The sequence below is a fragment of the Sminthopsis crassicaudata genome, chromosome 2, assembly GCF_048593235.1.
Source record: "Sminthopsis crassicaudata isolate SCR6 chromosome 2, ASM4859323v1, whole genome shotgun sequence".
Taxonomy (NCBI): Eukaryota; Metazoa; Chordata; class Mammalia; order Dasyuromorphia; family Dasyuridae; genus Sminthopsis; species Sminthopsis crassicaudata.
Window position 1 is genome coordinate 259026473 of NC_133618.1, and position 22605 is coordinate 259049077.

A 22605-nucleotide genomic window follows, 5' to 3' on the forward strand; every position below is an offset into this window, starting at 1 on the left:
AAGCCATGCATTTTTGTAATCTTATCTGTTTTACTTCACCTGAGTTAAAAGAGCAGAGTTCATATCTGACCTCGGATACTAGCTGGGTGACCTCAAGGTAAGTTATTTAAATATTATTTCCTAGTTTCCTAATTTTTAAAAAGGGGATAATAACATCTAATTTCCAGATTGTTATGAGGGCAAAATTCTAGAATATTTTTAAAGAATTGCAAACTTTAATCATCATGGAAATGCTAGTTATTATTATGTTAGCTACTTGCTAAAGGAATGCAGAGGGAAGCAAGACAATGCCCTTTAAAAAGTCTGAATAGTTTTCTGAGAAAACAATTTAATTCCTTTCAGCACAAAGCTGATAGGGAATTCCAAACCTTGTGTTTTTAAGCAAATTTTCTATTTTATTTTTTCCAGTTAATACAAATCTTTTTTTCTTTCTTCCCTACCCCATTAAAAAAAAAAAAAAAAAAAAAGCAAAAGTAAACCCTATTAATAATTATGCAGTGTTCCCTGAGGCTTTGTTGGTGGAGTTGTGAAAGAATCCAGCCATTCTGGAGAGCAATCTGGAACTATGCCCAAAAAGTTATCAAAATGTGCATACCCTTTGATCCAGCATTGCTGCTATTGGGCTTATATACCAAAGAAATACTAAAGAAGGGAAAAGGACCTGTATGTGCAAAAATGTTTGTGGCAGCTCTTTTTGTAGTGGCCAGAAACTGGAAGATGAATGGATGCCCATCAATTGGAGAATGGTTGGGTAAATTATGGTATATGAATGTTACGGAATATTATTGTTCTGTAAGAAATGACCAGCAGGAGGAATACAGAAAGGATTGGAGAGACTTACATCAACTGATGCTGAGGGAAACAAGCAGAGCCAGGAGATCATTATAAAATTTAACAACAATACTGTATGAGGATGTATTCTGATGGAAGTGGATATCTTCAACATAAAGAAGATCCAACTCACTTCCAGTTGATCAATGATGGACAGAAACAACTACACCCAGAGAAGGAACACTGGGTATTGACAAACCCTGTAAGATGTTTGCACTATTGTCTTTCTACCCAGGTTACATATATCTTCGGAATCCAATTCTTACCGGGCAACAAGAAATTTGGTTTTACACACATATATTTTATCTAGGATATACTGTAACACATGTAAAAGGTATGGGATTGTCTGTCATCTAGGAAAGGGAGTAGAGGGGGGGAGGGGAAAATTTGGAAAAGTGAATACAAGGGATAATGTTGTAAAAAAAAATTACCCATACATATGTACTGTCAAAAAATTATAATTATAAAAGTAAGTTAAAAAAATAATTATGCAGTGTTCCAATGGGCTATTATTAAATGGCACATCCTTTAATATAACAATACCACTACTAGGTCATAAAGAGATCATAAGTAAGGGAAAAGAACTCACATATGCAAAAATGTTTGTAGCAGTTCTTTTTTTGTGTGGTAGCAAGGGATTAGAAATTGAGTGGATGTCTATCACTTGGGAATGGCTGAATAAGTTGTGGTTTTTTAATATAATGGAATTTTATTGTTCTATAAGTAATGATGAGCAGGCTGATTTCAGAAAAGCCTGGAAAGACTTACTTGAACTGAAGCTGAATAAAATGAGCAGAATTAGGAGAACATTGTACACACTTAACAACTAGATTATGTGATGGTCAACTATGACAGATTTGGCTCTTCTCAGCATTATAGTGATCCAAATCAACTCTAACAGACTTTAGAAGGAAAGTATCATCTGCATTCACAGAGAGAACTAAGGAGACTTGAATAAGGATTGAAGCATACTATTTTCACTTTATTTATTGACTTTTCTCTTTTATTTTTTGTCACCACATGACTAATATGAAAATATGTTTTAAATGATTGTGCATGTATAACCTATATCAGATTTCTTGTTCTCTTGGGAAGGTAGGAGAGAAGAAAAGGAGGGAGAAAAAAATGGAACATAAAAACTTAAAAAAGCAAATGTTGAAAACTATCTTTACATGTAAAACTAAAATACTATTAAATGAAAAAAATTTGTGCATAGTCAAGCAAAACAAATAACTCTGGCCATGTTCAAAAACTATATCACCATTGGTCATTGAATTGTTCAATGTTCTCAAATCTTTCAAAGTTGTTGTCTTTACAATGTTTTTACTGTACAAACTATTCTAATTCTGCTCACTTTACCCTGCATCAGTTCATGCAAGCCTTTTCAGGTTCTCTGAAATTGTCCCTTTCCTTTTTTATGGCAAAATAATATTCCATGACATGCATATATGAGATTTTGTTCAGCTATTCCCCAATCGGTGGGTATGCCTTTAGTTTACAGGGTTTTTTTTCCATCACAAAAAGAACCGCTAGAAATAGTTTTTGTGTGCATAGATCCTTTTCCTCCTGTTTTGATCTCTTTGGGAGCATAGACCAAATAGTAGTATCTTTAGACCAGAGGACAATCCTATTTTATTTTTAAAACACTTGTAATTATCACACCTGCCAATCTTGCATTTTTGTAGACTCATGTATTTAACTATTCTGGATGCTAACTTAAACAAATTCCAGTGCCTTTCTCACAGTAATGTGTCTTAAAATTGTGTGGAACATTGCCCTTTCCATTCTTTTTATTTTATTTTATGTTTAATTTTTGAAATAAAATAATCATTTCTATAACATGGTATAATAAAAAAGATGGTTACACATGAAACTGTAAATGCATTAGGTACAACTTACTATTCCTTATTTAAAAGGAATAATTATATATTTAAATATAATTATTATGTAAATTTCTCCCTTCACATCAAATCTATGTGTGTCTGTTTATACACACACATATATATATATACATACACATATACATGTAAAGTCATTTTATGTAAATTTCTATTTATCAGTTCTTTGTCTGGATGTAGATAGCATCTTCCTTTATATCTTTTGTAATTAATTTGAGTATAATAGTCAATATGACTTAATTGCTTAAAGTTCTTAAAACAATATTTCTCTTACTGTATACAAAGTTCTCTTAATCCTGCTCATTTTGCTTTTCATTATTTTGTACAAGTTTATCCATGTTCTGCTAAGGTCATCAAGTTAATCATTTCTTCCAGAATAGCAGTATTCCATCAGAATCACATATCAAAACTTGTTCAGTCATTTCCTAGTTGATGGGCATCCCTGCAATTTCCAGTTCGTTGCCAAATATTTCATAACATTCCATTTTAATTCATCTTCCTTCCAAGGTAACCCTTTCTAGTCATTCTGGGCAGAGTTAGGAAAATTCATCTTTGCCTCTTTTGAGCAGGACTCTCAGGGCTCATGGAATTTGATCTGGGATAAAATCCATGAACCATAGTTCCCCTCTTTGTATCCTGGCGAAAAGTGCTGCTCTTACATGAGTTGTCTGTGTCTTTCAGTTCACAGGCCTTTGGTATGAAGTTGGGATTATCTCCAATTCTGACGTGTTCATGAAGCCAAAGTTTTCCACGATAGTTGGAGTTATCCTTATGGGTCTTAGAAGTGAAGGAATATTTACAATGATGACATATGACAAGTAAGTACAACACTGGAGGCTCTGTTAACTCCATAATACAATTGGTTATTAACTCTGAACCCATATTGTTTTTTTTTCCCCCTTTGGAAAATAGACATTTATTTCAAAAGGTCTGGGTATGAGTGAGGTTAAGAGAGTAGTACTTCTTTTTAAGGTTTAAGAAATCAAACTCTACAGAGAAGAGCCATTGTATTCTATCTGAAATCTGTTAAGGATTGTGTAAGAACTTCCATTTTAGGTCCAGACTTCATTCTCCCTGCTGGAGAAACTCTGTTGGGAAAGAAACCTGGGCAGGGGATAAACAGGAGGGGAAGTGAAGGAATTGGAGAGAAACCATTCTGGGAAATAGGGAAAGGTCAGGGGACACTCATTTCTAGCTTGTTTTTGCTGAAGGCTTTTTCCCTTCTTCATAGCTTACTCCTTAAATTCCCTTTAGGAATTATGTAGCTTCTCTGCTATGCTTCCCACCTCTCCTCCCTCCAAGCTATTCTTCCTCAGTTTGACTAGTTTGTCTTTGGATTCTAATGTAAACCTTATGTTAGCTGTCCTAAGGACACTGCCACATCACAGTGAGTGCTTTGGGATTTTGATCATGTATGCATTAGAGATGGAGCTTTACTCTGGGTTTCTCCAGGGGAGAGGTATTGTGAATGTTTTTAATAGACATGGTATAAGGTAATATTCTTTTGGAATTTTTGCTCCCTTTCTAGATATGGTCAGTGTGTACTGGAACAATTTTCAGCCATCCCAATGGGCATTCCAGGAAAATACAGAATTCCTTGTAAGTTCCACATGGACTTTTGACTATCCCTTTATGTTCTACCACACCTGGATGGGTAGCAATTCTTTTAATGAGGGGACTGAGTAGATAATCTTGAAGATCCTTTTTGAATCTAACATGCTATAATTTTATGTGCTGAGGTATAGCCACTTTTTAATTTCTAAAATCCAGTGATTTAGCTGGTGTTTCTCAACATTTGTAAATAGAAAAACCATGGAACAGTGAACTGGGTATAGTTCTGGAGCCAGAGACCCTGGGTACAAATATTACCTTTAACACACATATATATGGGTGACTTTGGACAAAATATTTTACACCTTTGTGCTCCAGTTTCCTTATCTGCAAAATCAGATTAGATAAGATGACTTCAAAAGCTCCTTCTTTCCCTAGTTTTATAAAGAATTCTTTTTTAATGTCAAAATTTTTTTCATGGGTCCCAATACAATAGTAATTAGTACAACAATTACAGTACAGAAATCACCAACATTAAACATTTTTAAAAAATACGTATTTTCTTTCAATGATGTACTGATTAATTGCAGTACAACAGACAGAAGACATGCCAAAATGTATATGCAAGCCATAAGTGGTGTACTTGGGTTTCAATCAATTAATAAGAGAACTTATCATCTACTATATACCAAATACTATGCTAAGTGCTGGGACATCAAAGAAAGGCAGAAGACAGTCCCTTTTCCCAAGGAGCTCATAGTCTAATGGAAAAAACATGCAAAAATTATTTTCAAGCAAGTTATTTACAACATAAAAATGAAAATGATAAACAGAGGAAAAGCACTAGGATTAAGCAGATTAGGAAAGATAGAATATAGGAAAGTAGATTATGAGGTTGTTTTTTTTTTGTTGTTGTTGTTGGTTTTTTTTTTTTTTTTTTTTTTTTTTTTGGTGGGGCAGCTAAGTGTATATAGTGCATAGTGTGCTGGGTCTAGAGTCAAGAATTCTTCCTAAGTTCAGATCTGAGCTCAGACACTTACTGACTGTATGAGCCTGGGAAAGTCACTTTACCCTGTTTCAATTTCTCATTTGCAAAATCAGCTAGAAAATGAGAGGGCAAACCACTCCACTATCTTTGCCAAGAAAACCCCAAATGGAGTCACAAAGAGGGGAACAGGACTGAAAAAACTGAATAATAAGTTAAGATTTTAGCTGGGAATTGAAGAGAGCCAGGGAACCCAGGAAGTGAGGGAATGAGAATAAGAGAGCATTCCAAACTTGGAAGCACAGCCAGAGAAAAATGCCTGGAGTCTGGTGGTTGAGCATTTTGTGTGAGAAACTTGATTGGTATCTTGGAACTCCTGGGTGATGGAATTTCCTGTTTCAATGAAGGTTAGCCCATCTTTTGCAACATATAGCTTTTGGAGAGCTATCCAAAGCAATGAGAGTTTGAGAGATTTCTTCCTCCTCAGCTAGATTTATCAGCTAACGTTTTCTGGCAATTTCTATGACACTCCCTACTTTTTTAGACCAGATTTCCTAAAAGATAAAGAAACCTAGGTTGAGATTAGAGTTATCTCTTGTATTCATAATTCATTATTTGCTTCTCTTTGAAGTATCTTATCCTCTATTCTCTATCCTGGGTTTTCAATTCACCTGCCACTAAACCTATGGTTGGAAGTCTATTTTAATTTTAAGGACTGATCATACTCTCTGGTTGAAGTAAATCTTTCTGAAACAGAAACACCGGGATGAGTGAACTGTTTTAATCTTATCCCAGAAGCCTTTTTTTTTTTTTTTTTGTAAATAGTACAATTACTGGCTCGAAAATTCTAACATAACTTTGGCCTACTTCTCCTTAGTCACATATTGCAGCCATTTCTCTGTCTCTCTCTCTCCAATCCATTTTTATAGACTCATTATACAATGATTACTACCTTTTCTGTATTCTAAGTTAGCCAAACTGACTTTATTCATCTTGTTTCCTTGTTTCATCTCTCATTACTGAACTTTATTTCTCCTTCAGTTGTACTGAATACTAGCACCAGCACTACATTCTACATGAAAGCTTTCTTTATCTTCATGCCAGGGCCCTTCCTCATTAAATTACTTTGTATTGATTTAAAATATATATATATTCAATCTAGCTTTCCCAATAAAATATAGGCTCCTTGAGGGCAGAGAGTATATCTTTTTGTCCCTGTATTCCCAATACTTAGTACAATACTTGCCAAATTATAGGTATTTGATAATGCCTGTTGGCTTATTTTGTTGTTCAGTTGTTTCAGTCCTCTGTGACTTTTTGTTTTTACAATTTTTGGGGGGGGACCCCAAGAGTGTTTGGGAAATACAGTGTCATCCTAAACCATTCTATCTTCACTATGTCCTCTTTTGGGAAACACCATCTGAGTGCCTGATATGTTTTCCCACCACTGGGTTTTTGAATAGTTCTGGCACATTTAAACCCTCTAATATTATGCATCTGTATCCTATAGCTCCACTCTTTTTTCTCATTCCCATAATGGATCTTTTCAAGTGTCTGTGAGAACAGCTGTTTCTTGGTGGGATCAGAAAATTCCCTTTTTAGCACTTTGGGTTGACTCCATGATGATTCTATAGTTCCTTACTTCCCCTTTTACTTGAATAATGTATTCATACCTTTAGGCCCTTCAACTGAATATTTTTGAAAGATACTCTCACTCTCTTTCCATCATTTTCTTTACTTTTCTATCTCTTAATTATTCCTTGGGTAACTGGGTGGGATTATTTTGATAACCTTAGACTGCTTCTCTGGGATATCTAAAGCAAGAGGATGAAGAGCTTCTAGCAGCTGTTCCTTATGCTTTCTTTAGGCGAAGGGTAATCTTGTTCTGAGGGTGAATATTTATGTTTTCACTGTATCCATACTTAAAATGGGATGAAAGGTCTAAGATGTTGAAATGAAACTTACTCTTTTCAAACATGATCTTTTACTATCTTGTTGTTTAGTCATTTCAGTCATGCCTGACTCTTCATTACCCATTTTTTTTTTTTTTTGGCAAAGATATCAGAATGATTTGCCATTTCCTTTTCCAGGTCATTTTACATTTAAACTGAGGCGAATAAGATTAATTGACTTGCCCAGAGTCACTCAGCTAGTAAGAGTTTGAGGACACATTTGAACTCAGAAAGATGTATTTTTCTGATTCTATATAATACTCTATCCACTTCACCACATAGCTACCTCAATTTAGCTATTATTCTATTTTTAATTCTGGATTTTCAGTTAATAATATGATGCCTTTTGTTTTCTCTTACAGATTCTAGAGAAATCCAGGTGTTGGACACAGATTATGAGAATTATGCTATATTGGAATTTGTTTTCCATTTGAATAAGGAGAAACATATTGTTTTAAAGTTATACAGTAGGTTCAGGGCCCCAGAACTAGGGAGGCAGAGGGAAAAGTGCCTTGAAGGGAAGGAAGCACACAGTAGAGGTGGGAGAGTTGAGAGTAATCCAGCTCAGAAGAACAGCAGGGTAATAATTATGCTTCTAATCTGGCTGTCTCCATTTCAGTCAGAGACATGGATAAAGAGATAGGATCGGGCACATGTACAGTTAGGTTCCTTCAACTAGTAGATCAGATCTTAACTTTCTTTTCTTTGCCCTGTCTGATCTCAAAACTGCTTTTGTACCATTTTCTTTACTACAAAAAGGGGAAATGAGCCCTATTAGGTCCTACTGGATCAGAAAGGGAAATGGGGCCAAAGTAATGAAATAGACAGAAGGATCATTGTTCATTCCATGGACCTACAGATAGTTATTCCTTAGAAAGTATTCTAAGGTGATATTACAGGCCCAGGAGGACGCTGATCCCAGAGCTTTTCTATCTGTCCTATCCTCATGTACCCAATAAGCACTTCAATTATTATTTCTGTAACATTTCTTTGGTGCCTTGATTCCAGTCAAAAACCAACTTTCTTCTATGTTTTGTTCACAGGTCGCACTTTTTTTGCTAGACCAAATGATATAAACACATTCAAAGAATTCTGGGCTGAAAGAGATTATACTGAAGATCAGATATATATGCTTGATAATGATGGTAAAACATGACTCATTTTTCTAGACAGAATTCATTTTATTGAAGCCTAAAATTCTTTCCTAACCTTTTTCTCCCTTTACTTCCTCCAGATCTAATTGATTTTTCTTTGCTTCCACAGAAAAATGTACAAAGGTGCTCCTAGAAGTGAGTTTCTCTGAACTACCATTCCAGTGGACAAGAGATCTGACCTCTGTATTCCATGAGTTCTGTGTCCTAGGAAAATAGTTTTAACTGCTTATTATCTAAAGGAATGAGAATTATTTTGCCTCTTAAAAACAAACAAACAAACTACAATTATTAAAAGGATGCTATGGGAATAGAGGGAAAATGAATGTTATGATCCTGCAAATCTTGAGAAGTTCTTAGGACAGTGAACTAGGCCCCCAGATTCAGAATTCTAGGGAATGCTGAGTGGTTTTCAAATTTTAGAGATTATAAACCCCCACAAATATCTTTCCTTAATTTATTGTGATTTGATTTTACCTAGACATCATATAGGGGGTAGCTAGGTAATTCAGTGGATAGAGCACTGGGCGTGGAATCAGGAATTTCTGAGTTCAAATTTGGACCCAGTTAGATACTAGCCGTATGACCCTGGGAAAGCCACTTAAATCTCTTTGCCTTAGTTTAGTTATCTGTAAAATGAACAAACCATTCCAGTATCTCTGTCAAGAAAAACCCCAAATGTCATCATGAAAACAGACATGACTTAAAAAAATGACTCTCTCTCTCTCCCAGGAAATATGTTGTAGAATCTGAGTCCAGTGTTGTTTCTTTGTTTTTTCATACAAGTTTTTTATTCTCTGGTTGCAGATACCCAAACGAAAACACTCCTAAGAACTATGAAAATAATCATCATTCGTAAAGCAGTTTTACATTTGTTGACACTTCTGATTCTTCTCCTGTTTTTTCCCTTATTTTAAGATTCCCCTTTTCAAATTTTTCTCTCTGAGTGTTGACCATGCTGCTCTGATAAGTGCAGCATTCTTCCAGGAATCTTGATTTGGTACCCTGAAACATGAGATAAGTTTATTATCTGGAAAAAGTTTTAGATGTAAGTGGGCTTTCTGTTTATTAACTTTTTCATGTATTAAAATAAACTTTTAAATTTGTTAAATTTATTTATTGAAAATTTTATTTACTATTTTAATTTCTTCCAGTTACATATGAAAACAATTTTTAACATTTGTTTTAAAAGTTTGAATTGCATTTTCTCTCCCTTTCTCCTTCCTCAGTCCCCCTCACAGATAAGGCAATTTGATATGGATTATATGTGTGTGTTCATGCAAAACATTTCCATAATAGTTACATTGTGAAAGAGAACATAGTCAAAAACAAGAACAAAACCCCAACACCAAAAAACAAAACAAAACAAAATAAAAAACCCCAAATCTCAAGAAAAATAAAGTTTAAAAAAAAAGTATGTTTCAATCAGTATTCAGACACCATCAGTTCTTTCTCTGGATATGGGTAGCATTTTTCCTAAGTCCTTTAGAGCTGCCTTGGATAGTTGTATTATTGAGATTAACTCAATCATTCACAGCTGATCATCTTACAATATTGCTGTTACTCTGTACATAATATGTGTCACTTTGCATCTATTCATGTTAGGTTTTTCTGAGAACATCCTGATCATAGTATTTTATCATAATCACACACCACAATTTGCTCAGCCATCCCCCATTTTTTGAGAGTCCCCTCAGTTTTCTTTGCCACTAGAAAAGAGCTGTTATATTTTTGTGTATAAATCCTTTTCTTTTTTGGATTTTTTAAACTTCCTTTTAAAAAAATAAAAATAATTCAATAGTTATTTTTATTTTTCTAAATACATGTAAAGGTAATGTTCTAAACACATCTTTGTATAACTTTGTGTTCCAAATTTTTCTCTTTCCTTCCTCTTTTTTCCCCTCCCCAAGACAGCAAGCAATCTGATATAAGTGCAATCCTTTTAAACATATTTTCGTGTTTGTCATGTTGTACAAAAAAAATCAGCCCAAAAGGAAACAAAAACCACAAGAAAGAAAAAAACAAAAAGGTGAAAATACTATGTTTTGATCCACATTCCATCTTTATAATTCTCTCTCTGGATGTGGATGCTATTTTTCATTCTGAGTCTGTTGGAATTGTCTTGGATTACTGAATTGCTGAGAAGAGCTAAGTTTATCACCATTGATCATCACATAATCTTGTTGATATTATACATAGTGTTCTCCTGATTCTGTTCACTTTATGTAAGTCTTTCTAGGATTTTCTGGAATCAGCCTGTTCATCCTCCTTTTTTTTTTTTTAATAGAGTTTTTTATTTTCAAAACGTATGCATGAATAATTTTTCAACATTCACTCTTGCAAAACTTTATGTTCCAAATTTCCCCTCTTCTTTCCCTCCCCCCTTCCCTAGATGACAAGTAATCCAATATATGTTAAACATGTTAAAATATATGTTAAATCCAATATACGTATACCTATTTATACAATTATGTTGCTGCACAAGAAAAAATCAAATCAAAAAGGGAAAAATGAGAAACAAAACAAAATGCAACCAAACAACAACAAAAAATCGAAATGCTATGTTGTGATCCACACTCAGTTCAGATGTAGATGGCTCTCTTCATCACAAGATCATTGGAACTGGCAACTCATTGTTGAAAACAGCTACGCCCATCAGAATTGATCTTTTTATAATCTTGCTTTTGCTGTGTACAATGATCTCCTGGTTCTGCTTATTTCACTTAGCATCAATTCATATAAGTCTCTCCATCCCTCTCTGAAATCTTCTTGCTGGTTATTTCTTACAGAACTATAGTATTCCATAACATTCATATACCATAATTAATTCAACCATTCTCCAACTGATGGGCATCCATTCAGTTCCTTGCCACTGCAAAGAGGGCTGCCACAAACATTTTTGCACATGTGGGTCCCTTTTCCCTCCTTTAATATCTCTTTGGGATGTAAGCACAGTAGTAACACTGCTGGATCAAAGATGCACATTTTGGCAGCTCTTTGAGCATAGTTCCAAATCTATGTACAGAATGATTGAATTAATTCACAACTCCACCAACAGTGCATTAATGCAATCATTCCCTCCTCTCTACATTGTCTGTCCACCATTTATCAATTTCCTTTTCTGACCTATCAGCAAAGCTAATAGATATGAGATAGTACCTCAGAATTGTTTTAATTTGCATTTTTCGAATCAGTAGTGCATTGGAGTATTTTTCATATAGCTATAGCTTTTACTATTTTCTCTGAATACAGTTCATATCTTTTGATCACGTATCAATTAGGGAATGGCTTTAATTTTTATAAATTTGACTCAGTCTAATGGGTATGTTAGAAAGATACCAGCACTTCTATTTATAATCTTCCTTTGACCAGTAGATTGTCAAACTTCTGACACTGCTGATTCAGTGGCTCCTAAGGCCTGCTCTTTATTGGTTGGGGCTGTGCTGTTCAGGGCTGCACTCCAGTCTCACCCTAGGTATGTTAGACCTTTCCTGCTGGCCTTCTGCCATTTCTTGATTGAGAGGTCTGGAAATTGCCACTGCTGCTATTGATTCAGTTGCCTCAAGGCCTATTCCTGGTTTGCTGAGGTGTCTACTCTGGTGGGACCTGAGCTGAACTTTTTTCCACTCTTACTCTGGTGCAAAAAACCTTTCTTGCCAACCTTCTAAGTTGTCTTGGGTTGGAAAATTGTTTTACTCCATCTTTTTGTGGATTTTGCCACTCTAGACTTTGTTTAGAGTTATTATTTATTTGGAGGGGTTTAGGGGAGAGCTCAAATGAGACCCTACCTTTACTTTGTCATCTTGGTTCCACCTCAAGTTTGTTTGCTTTTTTGTTTATTATATTGACAATGTGAGGAATACGGGTCCTCAAATGCATCAAATACTGTTTTCCTTCCATGCTGGACTAGTGAGCCGAGGAAATGACCGTATTTGGCCTTCTGTTTGGACACGGGAAAGTCATAACTACTTAGATCATTCTTTTATTTACGAGTCTATATCTTGGGCTTAGCTTGTATGTGGAATTTTTGCCAATCATGCCATACTTCAAAGAAGGATAGGAAGTGAGAATCCTGGAAATCCTAATCAGGTGCAGTGAATCTAGATAATCCAAGCTGTGATTTTCCAAGAAGCCTGGATTTGCAGTCAGGAATACCTGGGTTTTAATCCCTGCTTAGATTTGAAGTATCCCTTACTAGGACCTGGTTAGGTTATTTCACTTGTCTGTTTCTTCACCTGTAAAATGAGTGAATTGGTCATTTCTAAGATATCTGCTAGTTGGAAATCTCTGATTTTATGATTTTTTTCCCTTTGAACAATCAATAACAAATCAAAATTCCATCTTGGGGACAATGTAAGAGAAAAAAATTTAAAGACATCACAACACGAATGTATCAGCTCCAGTATGATGATTAAGGAAAGCAGACCAATTATATGGAAGGCTAGGAAATGCCCACAAAGGCCAACTAGAGAGCACTTTGACGTAAAATATTCCAAAAGGTCCATATAGCTATGAGGATGGGATTTATTTCCTCTCAGTAAATAGTCAGTGCATTGAAGGATGAATCTCAAAGTTAAATATCTCATGTGATATATAAAAAGTTTAATAAACATAATTTCTGGGTATCATTTTATTAAGTATGACTAGTAAATAATTAATAAAAGGATTGATAATTTGACTAACTCTCATGAAGTTGAATCATGGCTGCCTATTGACACTTACATGCCCTTAGAGGAGTGATTATTCCAGACAGATAGAGAATGAATATTATAATGAAAGGTGGACCAATTCCAAAAAGGGACTAATGGATATTACTTTGGTTATATCATTTTTGCTTCTAGACTGCCCCTAGCCCTGGATAATTTAGACAAAGAATCTAACCTTCATCTAAGCAGAGTAGAACACAATGAGCTTCCCCACTTGGAAAGGGTGTGAATAGGTTTGAAGAGAATGTTAAATTCTATCCCATTATCAGTCCTATTCTTCAGGGACTAATTATTGACCTTTTGATTGCCACACCTTTTTTCCCTCCATAGAATTTTATTTTTTCAAATATATATAAAGATAATTTTCAACATTCATTTTTGTAAGATTTTGTTTTCCAAAATTTTCCCTCCTTCCCTCTCCACCTTCTAACCCCAAGATAATATGAATTAGATTATACATATTCAATACTTTTAAACATATTTCCATATTTGTTATGTTGTACAAGAAAAATCAGACCAAAAGGGAAAAAACCATGAGAAAGAAAAAAGCAAACAAACACAACACAACAAAACAAAAAAGGCAAAAAAAAAAAAAAAAGGTTGTTTTTTTTTTTTTTTTAATCCATATTAGTACTCTAATGTGGATAGTACTCTGTCTAGATGTTAATGGCATTTTCCATCCCAAGACTATTGGAATTGTCTTGAATCACCACATTGCTGCCATGAGCTAAATCTGTTATAGCTGATCATCACACAATCTTCTTGTTACTATGTACAATATTTTCCTGGTTATGTTTGTGTTACTCAACATAAGTTCATATAAGTCTTTTTAGGCTTTCCTGAAATCATCCTGCTCATCATTTCTTATGGAAGAATAATATTCCATTACATTCATATACCATATTATTCAGTCAGATGAGCATCCACTCAATTTTCCAATTCCTTGACATCACAAAAAGAGCTGCTACAAACATTTTGTACATGGGGGTACTTTTCTCTCTTTTATTATCTCTTTGTGTTACAGACTCAGTAATGATACTGTTGGATCAACGGATATGTGTAGTTTTTTTAGCCCTTTGGATATAGCTCCAAATTACTGAATGAGAAGACTTTTTCAATCTCCTTTAATAATAACACCTCTTTATTGATGATCTCCAACTTATTCTATGTATGTATATATATATATATATATATAATTTTTTTTGAACATACTTCTTTGTGTTACCTCTTCCCTTATACTGTGAGCTTCTCAAAAACAGAGACTATCTTGTGCTTTTCTTTGTATCTTTAGGATTTGCTACAGTATCATATAGTAGGTGTTTAATAAATGCTAGAAATAATAGGGAGTAGTTTATTGAACAAAAGTGACATGGTCAGAATCATGCTTCAGGAAAATTACTTTGATGTGTTGAGAATGGATTGAAAGGAGGGAGAAATTTGAGAAAGGAAGACCAATTAGGAAATGGAAGGATATTCCACTAAGTAGGATTGGGACTACCCATCCTGGGGAATGAGAAGAGTTGTGGATGAGAAGAATTAGGAGGGGTATGGAGACCGTGGCAGCTGTTTGTAGAGGGTCTTGAATGCTAGACCATGGTTCTTGAAATTTGATAAGGTTTGTGAGCAGCAATGAGTCAAGGCATGAAAATTAGAAAAGCAATGAGTTAGTCAAGATGAAAGCAATGAGTTAGTAAAATGTCTCTGGCTACAGTGTTTGTAACAGGTTGAACAAGGAGACCAGCTAAGAAATTTTTATAAGACTAGTTCAATCCCCTAATTTTACAAATGGTGAAACTGAGGCCTAACAAGATAAAGTAATTTGCTCAAGGGAATGGAGTTAGTGAGTAGAAATTAGGATTTGAACAGAAGACATTTAGATGTAGGAAACAGCATGAAGTAGGATAGTTAGTACAACTGAAGAAGGGTGACATAGTGAGGAAGAGCAAGCAAGAAGTCTAGATTGTTATCAGTGAAGGTATAAGAGGTCTCTAAAGCCTGTTATACATAAATATAGAAGCTTGTTAGTTTCAGGAAATTAAAAAAGAAAGAGACATAGCTATACTTTGTGAGCTGAGTATGATATCTGCAGGTTAATCAATCAATTAATGAGCATTTATTAAGTGCCCATCATGTGCCAGGCAATTGTAAAATACAGGGCAGGCCTATTCTAATTTCCATTAAACATATTTACTTGTGAATCATAACACCCAGATGCTTCTCTTATTGTTGAAAAACAACTTATTCAAGTGAGCTCAATCATAAAATGGAAGCTTAAAACAAAATGGAATCAGTTACATTAAATTGACAAACTGTAGTTCAGTCATTTTTTTGATTGTGTCTGACTCTTTGTGGCTCTATTTGGGATTTTCTTGCAAAGATACCAGAGTGATTTGCCATTTCCTTCTCCAGATCAATTTTTGGATGAGGGAAACAGAATTAAGTGACTTGCCCAGAATCACATAGTTAATAAATGTCTAACTCTGAATTTGAACTCCAATCTTCCTGATTGCAATCTAGTGTGCCACTTAGCTGCTTGTGTGACTTCCTTTACTTCCTCCTTATCATATCCTTGGATTGGTATATCACCTATATAATGCTATACCAGCAGGTATTTGTGTCAATTTTGTCTAAGTCTTGTCTACATAAATTATGGCATAGCATGAGGCTATTTACATATCCCTGTGACAATCCACAGGATATCTTTTGTACCCTGATATGTGAAGGCTATTTGTTCCTGACTTTTTTGAGCCACAGTTACCACAAGGAATTTGGTACTTAAATTAATACACTAAAAAACTAAGGTCCATCATGTCCTTTTCATTTCATGAATCATTTATGAAACATGACAAATAATATTTTTAGAGAGGAAAAAATATCAGCACAACTTATCAAAACATTGAAAAAGATGCATAGTAACCCCTGTAGACTTTCCACTTTCACAAAGAGATTTGTTGGGGCCTATTTTGATCTCTTCATTTGAGCCCTTGTTGGATTTTTATAATTTTGTTACATTTATTTTTGATTTTTTGATGTGTCATTCTTTCCATTTACATTATTATAGTTAATGTATATATTGTGGTTTTCTTTTTTTGCTCTGCTTACTTTACTCTGTATCAGTTCCTATAGATCTTCCCATGCTTCTCTGTATTCCTCATCCACATAATTTCTTATAGGACAGTAATAGGTTTATCAGGTTTTTTTTTTTTTTTTCTCAAAAGAATCTCCATCTTGGGGCAGCTAGATGACACAGTGGAATACTTCCTAGTTGTGTGACCTTGGGCAAGTCACTTAACCCCAATTGCCTCAGCAAAAAGCAAAAACAAAGCAAGCAAACAAAAAACAAAAGAATGGCTATCTTGCTTATTTATATTATTCCACTCAGATGATTATTTTATTGTTGAAAAACAACTCACTCAAGACAGATCAAGCACAAAATGGAGGCTTAAGACAAATTGGAATCAGTTATGCCAAAAACAACTATTTTATTTATTATTAGGACTTATTTTCTATTATATTATCAGTTATACTGAATTCACAAACTTGTTCCTATTATCTTGTTAAGATATTAAAACTTATTCTCATTACAGCAGTATGCTAGGTACAAAAGTAGGAAATGAAACAGTCCTTAACTCGAAGGAACTTAAAAACCTATTAGGTAGAGGGGAGAGACAACATGTGAACAATATAAGAGGCAGGTTGGTCTACAAGTTAGTGCACTGAATTTGTACTCAGTAAGGCTTATTTTCCCTTTGACATTTGCTAGCTGGGTGGGTTTACTTATCATTTTTGAATCTCAATTTCTCATTGATAAATTGGGTTACAGCTACGTGGTGCCATAGTTCAAATCTGGCCTCAGACATTTCCTAGCTGTGTGACTCTAGGCAAGTCATTTAACTCTGCCTCAGTTTCCTTATTTATTAACTGACTTGGAGAAGGAAATAGCAAACCACTCTTGTGTCTTTTCTTTATGTTTTTCTTTTTTTTATTATTTTTTTTTTACAAAAATTTTATGCATAGGTAATTTTTCAGCATTGACAATTGTAAAACCTTTACTCTTGTATTTTTTCAAAGGAAATACCACATGGAATCATTAAGAGTTGGACACAATCAAAACCAACTGAACAGTAACAAAAATGGGGATTATAATGGCACCTGCTTTACAAAATCAAATGAATTAGTAAATATAAAGTGTTATATGAATGTTAGCTATGATTATGTAGGAATTAGACTAGTTGGCCCCTGCAGTTAAAAAAAATCTATTATCCTATGTATACATATAAATATTTATAAAATAAATACAAAGTAATGGGGTTGGGTGGGGAAGAATCTTTCTACCTTACTGCCATCCCCTAAAAATCTCTGTTTTTGTCTTCTATTCCCATCTGCCTGTGAATGAAAAAGAAAAGAATGGGATTTGGCCTGGCATGGGCAAATGAAGTTGCCCATTGATAGTTATATCTTGGACACCAGCTCTGCCTAGACAGCTACAGGATTTTATAGGGAAGCAGACAAAAAATGCTGGAATTTTTTAGTGCTCCATTCTGAGAAGATAAGATTAAGTACGGACTGACAGAATTTCTTTGGAATTAGGGATTATACTCTAGGATCTTTTATTAATTCCTGTCTTTGCACATCCCTCTTTCTCTGGACAAAAAGTGGCCTGGTCCTATGGAACTGAACCAACAAATGATATTTGGAAATATTTGCAAAAGAACTTATTTGCAAGGGCAAAATATTAAAACAATAATTATAGTATTAGAATGGTAGTTGTTCCTAAGGGTAAAAGGAGTGTACAGGAAAAAAGTGTAACAGAGGTAGAATCTTTTAGGTGGTGGGCTATTCTGAGATAACTTTATAGTTGTGCTTATAGCTAGTTTATTGACTAAAATATTTATTGACTGATTAGCTATTGCCCTGGTAAATCTTCCCCCTTCCTGTAGGCCCCCTGGAGAGGTCTGGAACTTTAGCTCTACGAGGGTAGAGTTGGGATCAATGGATAGTCTATGTTAGTTGGATTGTACACCTTTGCCTGATCCTTGCAGATTGACCAAATTTCTTTCCCCTTCCTCAGCATTTAACCAAATTAAAAATCTCTGTTTCTTTCTCTGCCTCTCTTTTTTTGTCTCCTTTTTTCCCCTATCTCTTTTCTTTTTGTCTCTCTCCCCTCTCTCCTCTCTCCTCTCTCCTCTCTCCTCTCTCTCTCTCTCTCCTCTCTCTCTCTCTCTCTCTCTCTCTCTCTCTCTCTCTCTCTCTCTCTCTCTCTCCTCTCTCTCTCTCTCCTCTCTCTCCTCTCTCTCTCTCTCTCTCTCTCTCTCTCTCTCTCTCTCTCTCTCTCTCTCTCTCTCTCTCTCCCCTCTCTCTTCTTTCTCCTCTCTCTCTCTCTCTCTCTCTCTCTCTCTCTCTCTCTCTCTCTCTCTTTCTCTCTCTCTTTCTCTCTCTCTTCCTCTCCCCTCCTTCCCAAGGTCCTCTTTCTCATGGGCTACAGATTCTGCTAAAGTCAAGAGTCTACACCTCCCTATTTCATTATTCAAGTTTCTCTTAATTTTCTATTATTTTTTTCTAAAGGCAGCGAATTGGACATTGAATTGGACATAGTGTACCTTCTATTTCTGAAACTCATAAACTAAAAAGAATTGGAATCTAATGAAGTAGGGAGAAAGTTCAGATTGTCTTTTTTCATCTTACCCAAATCATAAAGTTTTCATTGTGCTGAACTTGGATTGTAATCCTGATATTATCTCCATGGAGTGGTAGTGAGTTCTTATTCTAGCCTTAAGGCACTCACAAAATTGTCCCTCTGAGCCTTTGTGTCTTCCAGAAAATAGAAACACACCTGGAAATTCTTTCTAATTCACAAGAGAGTGAGCTGGACCACCTAGGATGGTGATAAATATGAAAAACAACTCTCAGGGGTTATGACTGCACTACTGCTCCTCACCAGTCCCTGCTAATGTTGACCCTGGGTTAAACTTGATCTTTGAGAGTCTGCATCCTTTTTTGGTTCTCCCTACTTTAGGCATTCTCTTTTAACGTGATGCTTACCTCAGGTTCCTCATTACCTTAGAATTGACTTTTTAGTTCAGAAACAACTGGGGCAGTTTGTTTATGACTGTATTGGTCTCTGGAATTAGAAGGTCTTGAGAGTAAATCCTGTCTTGGATACTATGTGTGAGTCAATCTGATTCAGGCTCAGTTTTTTCACTTGTAGAATGGAGATAATAATAGCACAGCCTTATAAGGTATAAATATATGAGATAACTTTGTAAACCTCAAAGGGCTGTATAAATGCTAACTACTATTGCTACTGCTACTACTATATTTTATTATTATATATAATTATATTAATAATATATTAAGCATTGTTAAACAATAAAGTTATTATATTTATTATATATTTATTTCTTCTTCCTCCTGCCTCTCCTCCTCCTCCTTTCTTACTCCCCTTCCTTTTTCTCCTCTTTCTCATCTTCTTCTTCCTCTTCTTTCTCCATTTTTCCTCCTCCTTTTTTTCCCATTCTTTCCTTCCTCAGGATTTTGCCATGTTTCACCATTCCCTTTCCAATCTCTCCCATCCCCTAAATCCTAAAATAGAACTTTCTCAGCTTGTACTTCAAACCAATAGAATTTAGAATTACTATCTATTCTAATAAATTAATATGCTGTGATGTAAAAGTAGGAAAGGACTAGAGTACTACTTTATTACAAAACACATTTTAATAGGTTCCTTCCTGAGAAAAAGTCTCGCTTTGGGTATTATATAGTACCTTAATGAATCTACAGGTGAGATTTTCAGGGCACCATGGAGGGGCCAATTTACAATGGCAGATCCATATAGTATACATTTTGGGGACAGAAGAGCCTTTAAGATGTCCTAAAGTAGATCTGAGTTATTCTGTCTAGATGTAGAGGAAATCAGATCCCTGGATTAGAGATCTTCTCCCTCTGCCTTAAAGGGCTAAAGTCTTGATTCTCTAGGAGCCTTAGTTTGAATAAAGTGAAATTTGAGCTAATCATTTTGGGCTTGCCCTTCACCTACTTTATCAGCAACTTCACAAGCTATTGACATGATCTCATTGCTATATCCACACTGTCCAAAGGGAGGCAGAGCAGCATATTGGAAAGAAGACCTCTTTTCTTTTATTGATCTCATCAGCTCTCATGGGTTGAATTTTCATTGTCAAATAAATTGATCCCAGATCTCTTTATTCAGCCTTGGTCTTTCCTCTGAACTATACTTTTTTTGGTACTTATTTCTCTTCCATCATGTGGTCACCATCCTCAAAACCTCCCATGCATTCATTCATTCATTTATTTATCTGCTTATTTATTTACTTATTCATTTCTTTCTTTCTTTATTTCATTCATTCATTCATCCATTTATTTATTTGTTCATTTATTTATTTATTCATTCACCCATTTATTCCTTCCTACCTTCCTTCCTTCAATTATTTATTCATTTATTATTGAAACAGTTCTTTAATTGGGCTCCCTACTTCCAGGTTCTTCCCTGGAATCCATTCTGTCTTCTAACAAAATAGACACAATTGCTGCCTTTATAAATTATATTCCATCTCTCTACTCCCATGTCTATTCCTTTAATGATCCCTGTCTGTGAAGTCCAGGTAGCCCCCTGGAGGCCAGAGTCAGGATAAGCAAAAGTATTGTCCAATAGGTTATTAGCCTTAAGTGCTTGGTTGTCTGATTCCAGTGAACCTATTCAGAGTTTCAGCCCTTTACACCTGTCCTTAGAAGGTGCTTCCGAATCCTAGTTTCCTTCAAAGCTCAGCCCAAATACTACCTTCTAGCCAAAGTCTTTCTTCATATTCCTGTTAGTGTTGCCTTTCCAAAATACCTTGAGTTTATTTTGTACATATTTTATTCGTGTGAAACCATGCTTTCTTTTTTTTACTATAACTTTTTATTGACAGTACATATGCATGGGTAATTTTTTACATTATCCCTTGTACTCATTTCTGTTCTGACTTTTCCCTTCCCTCCTTTCACCCTCTCCCCTAAATGGCAAGCAATCTTATATATGTTAAATATGTTATAGTATATCTTAGATATAATATAGGTGTGCAGAACAGAACAGTTCTCTTGTTGCACAGGAAGAATTGGATTTAGAAGGTAAAAATACCTGGGAAGAAAAACACGAATGCAAACAGTTCACACTCCAGTGTTCCTTCTCTGGGTATAGCTGATTCTGTCCATCAATGATCAATTGGAACTGAATTAGATCTTCTCTTTGTTGAAGATATCCACTTCCATCAGAATATATCTTCATATAGTGTTGTTGAAGTGTATAATGATCTCCTGGTTCTACTCATTTCACTCAGCATCAGTTGATGTAAGTCTCTCCAAGCCTCTCTGTATTCCTCCTATTGGTCATTTCTTACAAAACAATAATATTCCATAACATTCATAGACCACAATTTATTCAGGCTTTCTCCAATTGATCGGCATCCAATCATTTTCCAGTTTCTGGCCATTACAAAGAGGGCTGCTACAAACATTTTGGCACACACAGGTCCCTTTCCCTTCTTTAATATTTCTTTGGGATATAAGCCCAGTAGAAACACTGCTGAATCAAAGGGTTTGATAACACAGTTTGATAACTTTTTGGGCATAATTCCAGATTGCTCTTCAAAATGGTTGGATTCGTTGTGTGTAACCATGCTTTCAACCAACCTAGGACCTTCTGCATGTTAGTGCTATAACCTTGAAATATAATTAACAGAGAAAATGTGGAGGAGGTGAGAAGGGGCAGAGTTGGTGCCAGAGATTTTACTCAAAGAGATATTTGTTCCCTGAACTTTAGGGAACAGAAAGAGAAAGGAAAGAAAAAGACTTTGGAATCAGGAGACATGTAGGGAAAACCTATTTCTTAACATGTCCTTTGTAATTCACTTTCCTTGAGACTTTTTGAGATTTTTCTTGTTGGTTGAGCTTAGGGCCTCTTTTTTTTTTTTTTTTTTTTTTTTGGACTGAGATGTTATCTCAGTACTAGGTGGCTAGTGGATAAGATTTAGATTCAAGATAGGGTTTAGATTCAGGAAGAATTGAGTTCAAATCTAGCTTTTGATACTTCCTAGCTAAATGACTGTGAGCAAATCACTTAACTTTTGTCTTGTTCAGTTTTCTCAACAGTAAAAATATGAATGATAATTAAAAACTAGATCATATATGAGGATTGAATGGGATTATATTTATAAAGTGCCTGGCATATGTTAAGTTTTTAATAAAGGCTTTTTCTCTTGCTTCTTTTCATCTAAAAAGCTCAATTATTCTTGTGTTTTTCTTTTCTCTTATGATGTATATTCTCATTTGCATAATTTCTCTGATTTCTTTTTTTTAAATTTTGTTTGGACCAAGCCTTTGCAAAGTTGCCAGAAATGACCACAGAATGCTAGGTGAACAGATACTCGGGGAGCAGACAGATGGCAGGATATAGTTTAGGACACAGTCCATATGGATCAGGGCAATCATATAAAAAATTGGAATGAATCTGGTTGACATGTTCCCAAGAACAGA

At 35.0% G+C, this 22605-nt stretch overlaps 1 protein-coding gene across 1 annotated transcript; it reads left to right on the forward strand.

Moving 5' to 3' along the window:
• Positions 1 to 3418: 3418 nt before the first annotated feature.
• LOC141553394 (epididymal-specific lipocalin-5-like) lies at positions 3419 to 8641 on the forward strand. The gene is made up of 5 exons (XM_074285069.1): positions 3419 to 3547; positions 4258 to 4328; positions 7580 to 7684; positions 8261 to 8362; positions 8481 to 8641. The coding sequence occupies exons 1-5, from the start codon at positions 3462 to 3464 to the stop codon at positions 8585 to 8587; spliced, it is 471 nt and encodes a 156-aa protein (XP_074141170.1). The 5' UTR covers positions 3419 to 3461; the 3' UTR covers positions 8588 to 8641.
• The last annotated feature ends 13964 nt before the right edge of the window (positions 8642 to 22605 follow it).